The 12,530-nt window shown below is 43.5% G+C and overlaps 1 protein-coding gene across 1 annotated transcript in view; it reads right to left on the bottom strand.

Annotated features, from left to right (window-relative positions):
• The window catches only part of RBFOX1 (RNA binding fox-1 homolog 1), a 342,312-nt gene extending 341,556 nt beyond the window's left edge, over nucleotides 1-756 (bottom strand). The window contains exon 1 of the mRNA XM_039885290.1: nucleotides 420-756. Within this exon, the coding sequence (XP_039741224.1) occupies nucleotides 420-506 (87 nt within the window). The 5' untranslated portion in view covers nucleotides 507-756. The remainder of the gene's footprint in view (nucleotides 1-419) is intronic.
• Nucleotides 757-12,530: the final 11,774 nt, after the last annotated feature.

Raw genomic sequence — 12,530 nt, 5'->3', positions numbered from 1 at the left:
GAGTTAATGCATATTTCATGCTCTTTCTACTTCCCGGGTTAAAGCTCTGAACCAAGTCACCTCGTGATAAGTTACTCTGCCTCATGATCTGCTCTGGGAGACTGAGTCCCCCAGAAAGCTGGGAAGGAGAGCAAATCCTTTGCCCCGTGGTCAACCTTCTGGAGCAAAGGCATGAATGTTAAGCAGCGGCCGGATCAATACAAGCAAATATAGCTCAACTACACCATTTATTCAGCCATGAGAGATGTCAATAGCCAGATTAGGGTGATCCATCTTTTTGATTTCCCACTGTCTTCCCACTGACTACACGAGGGCTTTTTCCTGTATTAAAAGTGTTTGCTTTCTCAACCATAAAAATTCCAATTATTACTCTGAGCGCTCTGGAGTTAAGTTGCTTGCTGGCAGTGGCCTTGAATTACCTGGATCAGTCCGGGGAAGTAGGGGGTGGCTGGAACGATCATAGGCACTCCATAGGGATGCAGGAGGACTCCTTGAGAAGGCAACATGCTTTACGTGAAGGTGTTATTCCCTCTGAAGCTCAACACATCAATGGAGTTAGGGGAAAATCTATAAACCCAACTTCTTACGAACTACAAAGCAGAGAGCCAAATCGCTTCTGTCAGGAGCCAAGCGCTCATCACCGCCGAGAGGGGAAAGGAAGAAAATCCGAATCAGCAACTCTTAATGTGAAAGTTTTCTTCCCAGACGACGAAGAGACACAGCAGCTGCAAAGTTGGAGCTACCAAAATGGAAGGTGCTATTTTGGGAATGGCTTGCCTAACATGACTAACCAAACACTCCTCGTTAATTTAGTTCTCAGAGAGACTTAGGGAGAGGTAGTCAGGCAACAGGATCTGGGCTCTTCCTAATATTTTTTGGGCAAAAGGCAAGGGACGAAATCTGCATGGGCTTTTCGGAGGGAGGAAAATGAGACATGTAAATTAATATGATTATCAGTTGCCACTTAAAACTCAAGTAAGTTAATATGCTCAGCCTTCGGTCCTGATCAGGAAGATACTAAGAAGATGGTCTAGTTTGTTATTCTCTCTCCCTCTCTCTCTCTCTCTTTCTCTCTCTCTAGCTCTCTGGTTTTAATTTTAAAGAGGCAATTTGTGCAAATAATATAATACCACTAGCTAATATTTGCAATATGTGCTATGCACGGAGAATGAGCTTATTTACCTGTGTTATGTAATTTCACTCTCTCAACTCCCCGAGGAAGGTGCTGTTATTAGTTCCAGGTAACAAATGGGAAATGAGGCTCACACTAGGTGAACTGTTTGCTCACAGTCGCATACTTGGAAGAGGCACTGCCAGGGTACAAACAAAATCTCTAAGCAGGCCACTGCAGTCAGTAGAGTATTTCACTCTGTAATAGAATATCACATGCCTGTTGCATGTGTGTGCATTTAAAAAACATTTTTTGTCTTTGAGCTTTCAATTGTTATTTATTAATATGCAGTATTTTATTGAGACGTCACCTCGTTCCCAGAGTTTAAAGACATAGCTCATGTGGAGCAAACCTATGGATGAGAAATACATTTGAACCCATATTTGAAATATTTCCAGTGTGTGGAAATACCCAATGATTGTTTAAAATAGCCTACATAGCAACAGATAAATCCCCAACAGGATTACATGCGTTCAAATTATACTGACTTGGGGGACCCACATACTAGCTGTGTGACCTTCGACAAGTTACCTAGAGTCTCTGAACCTCCGTTTCTTCATTTGGAAAACCCAGGTAGTAGACCCTACCTCAAAGGGTCGTATGACAAATAAGGTCCTTAGTATCATGGCGTGTAGAATACAGGAGGCTCTTAGCCATTCTGATCACGTGTTTCCTGTTCTCCTGATGGTTGGTACGGACGCTTCCGTGGCTTGAGAGAGAAGGTGCAGATAACATCTAAATTGTCACTCTTCTCATCTGTACACCGGGAGAGCACGTGGGCGTGTTTGGAGTTCTGCAGTTTTGAGAGCAATGATGTGAAACCTACAAAACACGTCCACTCAGCTTACGCTCGAGGCCCAGGGATCACTGAAAATCACCTTCAAACCAAACATTTGCTTGCCACATTCCACCTCTCACTCCAAACAGGACACAGGGTATAGATTTTGTGGAAACTGGGAGAGCTTCAGACACCGCAAAAACCTATTCAACTATCGGCTTTTTCTAAATCCAAATGTCAATTCCTGCACTTCTACATAGCCAAGGTGTTTTTACACTACACTAATTTTAGTTGCTTGATTTAGCTGCATAATTACATTTCTAGATAACGACAGTGGACAGCATTTGGCAGAGAATTCAATTATTTAAGGCTGAATTTTGGCCATCTTGACAAGGTTTCTCTGTAATTGATTCTCGTGTATCCAAGTGGCCACGTTGTTACACTTTGGACTGCTCCAGTAACAGCTGCAAGTTGACCCCTCTTACTTAACAGCCTGATACTGTTTCTAACTTTAGCTTTTGACTCTGACTTTCAACACTGCTCTTCTGAGAAGTTACCGGTGAGGACAGCAGCATGGCCATGAGACAGCTTCTCAGGAAGGGAGAGCTATCTGTTACTTCGGTAAGGTCTGGGTCAGATGGAATTATGTCTCTTTTATGTTGTAGGGTGGCAAGACCATTAGACCAGGAGGCAGGAGACTTAATTCAGTCACAGAGGCCAAAAATTTACACATTTAGACTCTTAGCTTCCTGAACAAAGAACAGAGGTAACAACATACACATACTCTTCAACAAGAGTGAGCCAATGAGAAAAACTGCAGGAGTGTTTTGGAAACTGTAGAATTACATAGATACAAAAGATCATTATCTTTATAACTATACATGTTGTTTTTATTAAAGAGCCTGATAATCTCAGTCACAGAGGAATGAGAAATATATTACATATGGGACATATATACATATATATGGCTAGAGAAAAATGAGAAATATATATGGATATATAGCTATATTCTTTGCAGAGGACATTTTCTCTTTTTTCTTTCTAAGAACTCCGTAATACAAAAACTTTTGCTGCTTCCCAGTAAAGAGTATCCTTTTTCCTCCCTCTGAAAATAAAGGCTAATTGTTTATGACCCTTTTCACTTGGACTGCCAGGAAGCTCAGAGCCAAATAAGAGGTTCAACTCTCCTGTTAGCCTTTACTGACTGCATATCTGTGTTCTCGTCATCCGTTCCTCACCACTTCCCGTCCTGACTCACATTTCTCTGATTCTGACTTCAGCTGTAATTTTTCTCGTTGGATACATTTCCTCCATTGAAAGTCAGGTACCACATTCTTTGCATCTCTGCTCCGCAGAGGCTGGTACACACGGCTCATGGTAAATGGTTGGCCATCTGCTATCTAATGTGCAGTATTAAGTTTACAGTCTATTGCAGGAACTTAAAAAATATAAAATAAAAGAATGAGGTAAAGAACAGGGGAGACAGTTCTGGTACTCGCTAGGAAACACAGGTAGTCTTCAGAAACGGACTGAATTCAACCTAAGGTTTAGGCATCATTATCTCTCCGGCCATCACAGACAGGATGGCAAAACTCTTTCTGTACATGGGCAGATGATAAATATTTCAAGTGTTGTGGACTTTATTCTCTCTGCTGCAACTACCCCAAACTCTGCTGGTGTTTCATGAAAGAAGCTGAAGACAACATAAACAAACACCAAAATCAGCGTTTCCTCTCATTCTGACCTGTCATGAGATATTCTTCTTTTGATTTTTTTTGTCAACCATTTAAATGCGCGAAAACCATGGTTAGCTTGGGGATCACGCAAAAACAGGCAATGGGCCAGGTTTGGCTCACAGGTCTTGCATGGCTTGATGACCCCTAATTTAGAGCATTACATTTTATCCAAACCTCTGGAAGTCAACACTTTGACGCAATGGCAACCATATATGCTTTATGTTCCCTTCTGCTTCTTCACCTGCTTCTTGTTTTTCCTGTCACTTCCTTGGTACCAGTTCTGTCGACCTTTTCTGTATTAGAGATTTCCACCAAGATATTTATTTATTTTTTCTTAGCTAGCTTTTGGTAGTTCGATCTCATCCCTCCTCCTTGAAACAAACAAACAAACAATCCTCCCATCTTTCTACATTTTTCATGATGACACTTTCTTCTTAGTTATTAACTTCTCTTTTCCTTTCCTAGATTAAGATCGCTCCTCTCCCACCAGCCCTTCTGAGCGGTCGCCACTCAAAGTTTAAACGTCCGTGTAAGAGAAGGAAAGAGGATAGAAACACAAGCTTTGGCTGGAGCCTTGGAGAGAAGAGCATTCAGAGAAGACCAATTTTGCCTCGCGGATTCTGTCGGCCAACAGACCAACTGAAGCCTCATAAACCAAATCTAGTCCATAGATAAGGAGACGGATGATGATGAGTCTGCATTATGTAAAAAAAAAAAAAACTAGCATTTTTTAAATGGGGGCAGCTCACATAAAATTCAAATTTACGTTATCTCTTGAAAGACCGGAAGATCTAGAAACTTTGGGCCACATTTCCTTGTACCAACAATCACTGCAGTCTGGGAGAGATCTGCCTTGTCCACGGATGAGAAGAATCAGGCTCTATGGGACTGTCTCTGCCATTTTTTTTTTCCTGCTTCCTGGAAAGAGGTCATATGTCAGTTGCCACTTGTCGAGCATGAAAGCAAAACAAACAAAAAAAAAACCCCATAAAACAGAGTGTTCCTTTGACAGTATTAATTATATTCTATATCTTTTAGATATCGACCCTGGTTAACTCATAATACAATATGGATGCATGCGGATGATTTAATGACTCATGCCACCTATTTCTAGGCCAAGGTGGGTGACAGAGAATTTCCTACAGTATTCAAGGCCCTTCACAATATTCCTCAGCTTTACTTTTCCAGAGTCATCCTTCAATACACACTGCCCTTCCTTCTATAAATCATTCTTTCTGAAAACCACACCTGGAATATTGCCTTTGAATTTCTTCCTCCCTCCCTCCTTCCTTCCTTCCCTCCCTTCCCCCATCTCTCCCTTCCATCGTTCTAACTCAACCTGGCTGAATTAAATCAAATGTCACATTTTCTGCAAACCCTTTCTCACTACCCCATGGAGAACTAACTGCACCATTACCTACGTTCTAGAATCATTTAGCACTGTATAATAATTCTTTTACGTGTGATGACTCCTTTTAGAATGTAGACTGCCTTGAGTCAAGACGCATGCCATTTATTCCTGCTCATCCAATGATTAAAATGGTGACTAGAGAAATGAAGTTTCCCACAATGTTACCTGAGAGAATGACGGACCGAATGAATGCTTTGGAAGAGTGTGAGTAAAGCTAAAAGTAAAGCCAGAAGGATTATCTCTGGATAATCGAGAGTTTCATTCCAAGTGCCCTGGGTGCATTTGGCACAGGAGAAAAAGCTTGAGTTTCATAGTTGGGGAAGCTAGGTTGGGATCCTGGCTCTTTTACCCTTTTATGCATTTGATCTAAAATGAGATACTCAGCCTGGAGCCCTAGTGCTCTCAGGGATAAGAATGGACAACATCTGTCTCTTCTCCCGAATTATGCTGCCGCCGTGAAATGACGGGCGATGTATGGGTGTTCTTAGTACTTGGAAAGTGTTCAGAAAGTGCTATTTTATTTATTTATTTATTTCTCTTCAGAATGGCTTTGACGCACCCGCTGTGAAACTGTTTCCCAATCATCCTTGTCCTCACGTCAATATCTAACAGTGATGTCTTCCTTCTTTCTGCTCCTGACTTGACTGCTTGCAGGAACACCCGTCCTTCGACAAGCAGCCACACACTGGTCCTCCAGGCAGCCTCCCCGCCGTCCCCAGCACTCGTGACCCACTCTAAGCCCCTGAAAGACCAACAGTGATTCGTCCCAGGATGGGAAAGACCTGGCTGGTCCTCGCATCCAGGTATGCTCCCATACTGTCTCCTCCATCTCTTCCTCAATTATTTTGTTTTCCTGTCTTCCTCCTAGGAGTGAGCATAAAACAGATGCCTGAGCCCTTGAGAATCACCTGTGGTGTCCACAGGATGAGATGGAGGTGCAGAGGGGTTAAATGACTTGCCTGAGGTTAAACAGCAAAATGTGTGCTTTGTCAGTTGCCAAGAGCCAGTTTTCCCTTCCACATGCCCCTAATATCTGCTAAGTCATCACGAATGACCTGAACACTTTCCGGCAGCAACCTAAATCAAAACTGATAAACCCTACTCACCGCCAGACATACCATCCAACCCAATCCAATACAAGTGAGAATACCACACGGAAGGGTTTTATCTAGCATGGACCTCAAAGAGAAAATCTCATGATGCGTATGTTCCCGATGCCAGGATTGACAGGTGAGTTCCAGGAAGAGGAGCGGCTGGAAGCATCCAATAGTTTACCAAGGAGGCAAGACCTTCCACAGGAAAAGCTCCTGTAGTCTGTGGGTGAGACGTACTGGGCCATGACCAGCAAATTGTATCCAAATTGTATCCAGCCAGGAAAGTCACATCCTGGGAAGAGAAGCCACATCCCAAACCTCTCTTGTAGACTGGTTCGGTTAATACGTGTAAATGAGTTGATGCATGGAAAGCCGTCGCAAGAACGACAATACCTTGGAAGCCTTAGTTCTCCCCGTGGCATTACTCATCCCTGACTGCCTGACACTTCCCTTCACTACCCCGGCTCCCTCCTTGCGAAAGCACTGTAGAATAGTAATTCGATGCTTGCAATAAGCCAGGCTACTCAATTTATTAAGTCCCAGTCTCCACCTGATTGCTAGCTGTGTGTTCTTTCGCAAATTACTTAGCCTCTCTGTGCCTCAAATTTCTTATCTGTAAAATAAGAATATAATTAGTAACCATGCCTGGTGGGGTGGTCTAGAGATTTGAATGAGAACAATGTGTAGATGTGTTTAGCTAAGGGACCAGCTCATGGCAAACTCTCGGTAAGTGGGTGCTGGGGGATTGTTATCCTTATAAACAGCTTTAGCAGTGGCTGGTTTGGGGCTAAATCAGTTGAAATCAGACTTCCCCCAAACCGGCAATATCAAAACTCTTCCTCCCTTCAACAGCTAATTGGTTACAAATGAGACCTGTGATGTGACTTCTTGCATAGCTCCATGTTCCAAACCAAAACTTAAGACTCAGAGGTGAACCAGGATGTGTGTGTGTGTGTGTCTCCCATATGTGGAAGATACAGTTTTGAAACTAACAGATGAGAACTACAAATCCAAATGTGGGTTTATGGGGATGATGGAGACAAGGGCCTTTGAACCAGGAGCAACCGAAAAGAACCCGGGATGCTGGAGCACCACCCCACCTCCAAAACTGGTTATGAAGAAGTACGAAGAAAACTCTCGTAGGTCTTGTAAGGGAGGAGGCTGCCGATGACCATCAGAAACCCAAGCCCGCAGTGGCAGATGCAGTGCTGTGCTCCTCTTGGTTCATTAAGTGCTTCTTGACCTGATTCTCCTCTGAAAGCCAGACCGACGGGCTGAATGAGCAAATCTAAGAATATCAACCCCGCGCATCATCTCTGCTGAGATCGACAATGCTTCGGGAGCCGACCCCTGACCTGTCTGGGGATGAATGGCAACTGGGTTTGAGAATGTGTTGACCTTGCTGGAGGCAAACAAATACTCCCTGGGGACTCCCAGAATGGGAGATGAATAATCGGCTGCTCCTTTCGATGTCACTGCTTGCCCTCCCTACTGTCTTCTGCCTTCCATGCCCCAGGTCCCTGCAGGAGCTGGGGTACAGAGACCATGCCAGACAGCATGATCTCTAGGACTCGTAACTGGGCCTTTCTTCCCAAATCCCATGCATACCCTGTACCCTCGTGAACCGGCCAAACTATCTAAGCTCTATACACGTCCTTTTCCTCTTAAGAGACTAAAGGCCCAGGCTGGTATCTTCCAAAGTGTACTCTGCACAATAGAAGCCTCATGAGATGCTTCGTTGTAAAAAGAAACTCCTAACCAAGGAATTGAGAGAAAATCAGCTTGCTCTCTCTCCCTCTTGGGGATTCATGACACCTATAGCATAGTAAAGCCCTTGAGAAGTCTTGCAAGGAAAAAAAAATTGAACGTGTTTGACCTTGTTTGATCCAGACATTCTCAGACTTATTTCGTGACCAACTGCCCATCCATCCATCCATCCATCTACTCATCCATCCATCCATCTTGCTATCTATTTGAATATCTGGCTATTGAGAATTATGTTAATTCCTGCAAAGATCTTTACTCCTCCTCGTTCCTCTTTTCTTACTTCTTCATCAGCATATCTACGAGCACCATCATCATCGTCACCATCACAGTTGTTACCATTTATTTAATACCTGCTTTGTGCCAGGCTTTGTACGAATTTCATCACCTGTGTCACCTCCGTTTATCATCTCTACACCCCTACAAAGTAAATTCTGTTAAACTCATTGCCTTACAGACAGGAACACTGAAAGAGGAAGTGAATTGGCCAAGAAAATCGAGCTAGCAAATGACAGAGCTGTACCTTGAATGAGGGCTGCGGAGCCCTGCTTGTTAATTACTACGAGAAGTCCTATTTGGGCAGGTGACACTCATTAACACACTCTGAGAAATGCTGGCCTGAAGCTAAGTGGCTTCCTTATTTCCTTACCCTCAATCCCTCACTCAATCTCAATATTCTAATAGCCATTAGAGGCCAAAGAAGACAAAAGCAAAGCCAGTAAAGACAGTTGGACGAGACCTCAAGGCCTGGGGAAGGGCTAGCCTTCACCACGCTCCACCGAGTCTTCGGGAAGTGGGGAACCCCTCCCAAGCAAGAATATGTCCGAGGCACGTGAAAATGGACTGATTGCATGGGAACATCAGCAAAGAGTAACCACAGGCGGAGAAAAGAGGAGAGGGGTGATCCAGAAGGAGTGATAAAGGGGTTCTCCTGTGACCTTTCTTTGCGATTTTGAAGCACCATCTCAACCTCCAGGGCTATCTGGCCATTGGCAATTTATCCTATTCTTCTTGGGCCGAAGTGGTGATTCTTAACTCTTATTTTTGATTCCTAGACCACTCTGAGAATTTTATCCTCATCCCAGAATACCACACTGCTCAGAATTTTCCATATCATTACAGGGAGTTAATGGCCCTTCTGAAATTCATCTGTGAACCTATGAGGGGCCTCTGGATCTCTATCAGATTTTGAAGTATGTAGCCACTATGTGCTGCTTTCGTCAAAGGTGTTGATAGAGTCAGAATGTCCTTCGTCAGGCTCATATTAACAGTTCAGATGACCATTCCTGCATGGAGTCATGTCACTATGCTTACTGCCACTGTGACTTTGAGGATGTGTAGCTGCCATCAAAGGACTTGCATCGTAGCTTGGCAGACGTGAGGTTTTCAAGAAGGCAAGAAGGTCAGATAATCTGGGGAGTTTCTGAGACATTCCACATTGTCAAACCAAGTCAGACACTAAGAGATCCAAACATATATCCTTCATCTTCTTGTCCAATACTGAGCAATTCCTCTAAGATAGGGCCTGGCTTGTCTCTGGTGAAGCTTCACCTCCAACTTCAGGCCAGAGAGCAGACACCATCAAACCAACACACGCAGTGTTGGGTAAGGCGGGGTACCCACAAAACACAATGCTGCGGGAGAATGGAAGTAGGAAATATATACCTGTGTTTTCAGAGCTTATGCAGTCTGGGCTCACAGATAAGACAGAGATAGGGGGCACCAGAGAGAGCCAGGCTCTGCTGAGCTGTGCAGCTGAGCATCGGGGAGGGCGAGCCAAGGGGCTGACCACTGCAAATGGTTTCGCCACGATGTCATGGCCAGGCAGCTGGTGGCAACAGAGAACCTCTGACAGGTGGGCTTTGCAACTTCCCAGATTAGCAGTACCCTTCTGGGACACTCTGGGGACATCAAAAGAAGAACCACCCTGAGTGACCTCATTTCCTTTCTGATTCTTACATTACAAGCTATTTTTAAATGTTTTTTTTCTTTTTTCAACAAACCATATATACCGTTTACTATTGACCGGATGACACATTCTAACCCCTTTATTTATTAACTCATTAAATCTTCATCATAACCTTATAAGGCAATTCTCATTATTATCCCTGTGTTACTGATAGGCAACCTGAAACAGAGAGGCTAGGCAACCTGCCCAAGATCACACAGCTTGTGAACGGTACACCCGGCTACAGAGTCAGGTATTTCTCTGCTATGCTGCCTCTCTAGGAAAGACGTTTTTTAAAAGAATTATAGGTCTGCTGGTTTCCAATTAACTAATAAAAAAAACCAAAATTATTTCAATTTTTATCATAATAGAGATATATCACATTGGCTAAGAATTCAGGCACTGGAGCCATACTAAGCTGAGGTGCAGATGCTGGCTCTGACAGTTTCTGGCTCTGTTGTCTTGAGCAAGTTACTTAACCTCTCTGAATCTCCATTAATTCATTTATATATTTAGAGGCAACAATACTCCCCTCACAGGGTTATTATGGAGAGTACTCTAAATAATGTAGCCATGCACTTAAAATATCCCTTGGGCTTGGGTCTGCTTTTATGTATGGGAGCTTTATTCGAGGTGGTTATATCTTAGCATGACCATTTCTTTGACATGTCTCTTTTTCCTTGAATGTCAGGCATTTAAGTAACTGCTCACTTATCCCTGGTTGATCCCAAATATCTCAGTTTCTTGAATATATAAACCCTCATTTTGCTCAAGCTAGTTTAAGGTGGGTTTCCGTCCCTGCAAGTGATAGATTATGAACTGAGTCAATAGTGATGAAAAGAATAGCCACACACACGCAAACACACACACACACACACACACACACACACACGTGCATAAAAGGAAGTCAGAGAAGACATCTTTTGTTTATTTGTTTTAAAGAAACACAGAACTCACTAAGAGCCAAACACCATTCTAAACACTTTAGAGACTGCGACTCATTTAATGTTTTTAACAGTTCTCTGGTATTGGTACTCATAGAGCCCCATTCTACACACGAGGAAGTATAATTCAGAGTTCATATCCTTCCTGGCTAGTTGAGTGGGAGGACCTTAGCCAAAGCCATGGCCGTCTGATTCTAAATCCTACTTCCTTTCCTCTGCATGCTTTGCATTACCAAGGATGTTGATGTATTTGCTAAGTAAGGAATCCTGGCCCTCTACTCAGGAGCCTGCATCGACACTCAGGTGCCCACATTACAAACCTTGCTTCTCTGTTGAAACCTCTTCTAAGGGAGTCCTAGGAAAAAATGCCTGGGTGATGATAAGAATTCCAAACTTTTCTTCCAGAGAAATCCCTCTGCTTCAGAACCACAGATTGCACAATCTCTAAACTACATCCAGACCCAGCCACAGAAACTCCAGCCTGAAATCAACCTAGCACTGTCCACATCTTCTCTTTAAACAATGTGAGCCAGAGAGAGCCATTTGCCTCTCTGCAAATGTTTATAAACTTATCGGTCTGCTTGTTTTTTAGGTACTCATTTCCCTGCACTCCCACCTATCACAGATCTGAACTCAACAAGTCCTCATTCTCTGAAATATTTACTGTGTTCCTTTGCTTCTCCCCCAACAATACCGAATAGAGCTCAGCGTGGAAATTCAAATTGTAGGGTGGCCGTTTGTTTTCAGATTACTACCCAGCCCTCACTTCCTTGGAGACTGGTGGCTGGCCTCAAAGAGAATGCTCCTTTTAGGACCGAAATAGAACAAAGGGACGAAAGGGAACTGAAGGATTTAAAATTAGGATAAAAAACAGAAAAAAAGAAAAAAGAAAAAAAGAACTTGGCGCTAGAGTGGCCTTTCTCAACCGCTTAAAACTTACCAATGATGCCCAACTTTCTGTGGTTTATCCCCATATGTTCCCACACTCCCACTGGGACCTAACATTTGCAGGCGCTATTTATCATTCTGGCTAGTGGTGTGCTCATCTGCCTACCTCACTAAGCAGCCCTCGTTGTTATTTTTATAATTACTGGGAGTCTTTTTCATGTTGCACTCTGCCAGAACTCCGGCTCACCACACACCTGTTATACTCAGAACACATGGAGAGATGGGGGTGGGTCTGCAGTGGAGGGATTGGCGGGGGGGACAGGCTTCCTGCCCGCTATGAAAAGCGAAGTCAAGAAGAAAGAAGGGGGCTGACTGTGAGCCACTACGTCGATGCTTTAAGGCCACATTCTGTGCTGCTTTATCGTTTAACGAACGCTCTCTGTGTTCACTGGAGGATTTGTTTATTAGAACAAATGATGTATTATTTCTTTTACAAATACTAATTCATTTAGTCATCATAATGACTGACAACCAATAACATCGCCCCCATTTTACAGATGAGAAAACTGAAACAAAGAAAGTTTAAGACACTTGCCGAGGGGCACACAAGATGGCAACTGGCAGATCTGAATGAAATTTAAATCCAGGGACTCATGTGTGAGGCTACTCAGCCACACTGCTTTCTAATCAGCATTGCCGTCATCACCAAACAGCTTCATCCCCACCACCACACTTCCACCACCATTGCTACCATCACCACAAACGGCACTATCACCAGCACCAATATCAGTAGCGA

The sequence above is a fragment of the Pteropus medius genome, unplaced genomic scaffold (genome assembly GCF_902729225.1).
Source record: "Pteropus medius unplaced genomic scaffold, Ma_sr-lr_union100, whole genome shotgun sequence".
Lineage (NCBI taxonomy): Eukaryota > Metazoa > Chordata > Mammalia > Chiroptera > Pteropodidae > Pteropus > Pteropus medius.
Note: the sequence above shows the minus strand (reverse complement) of the source record. Positions and strands in the feature narration are given on the sequence as shown.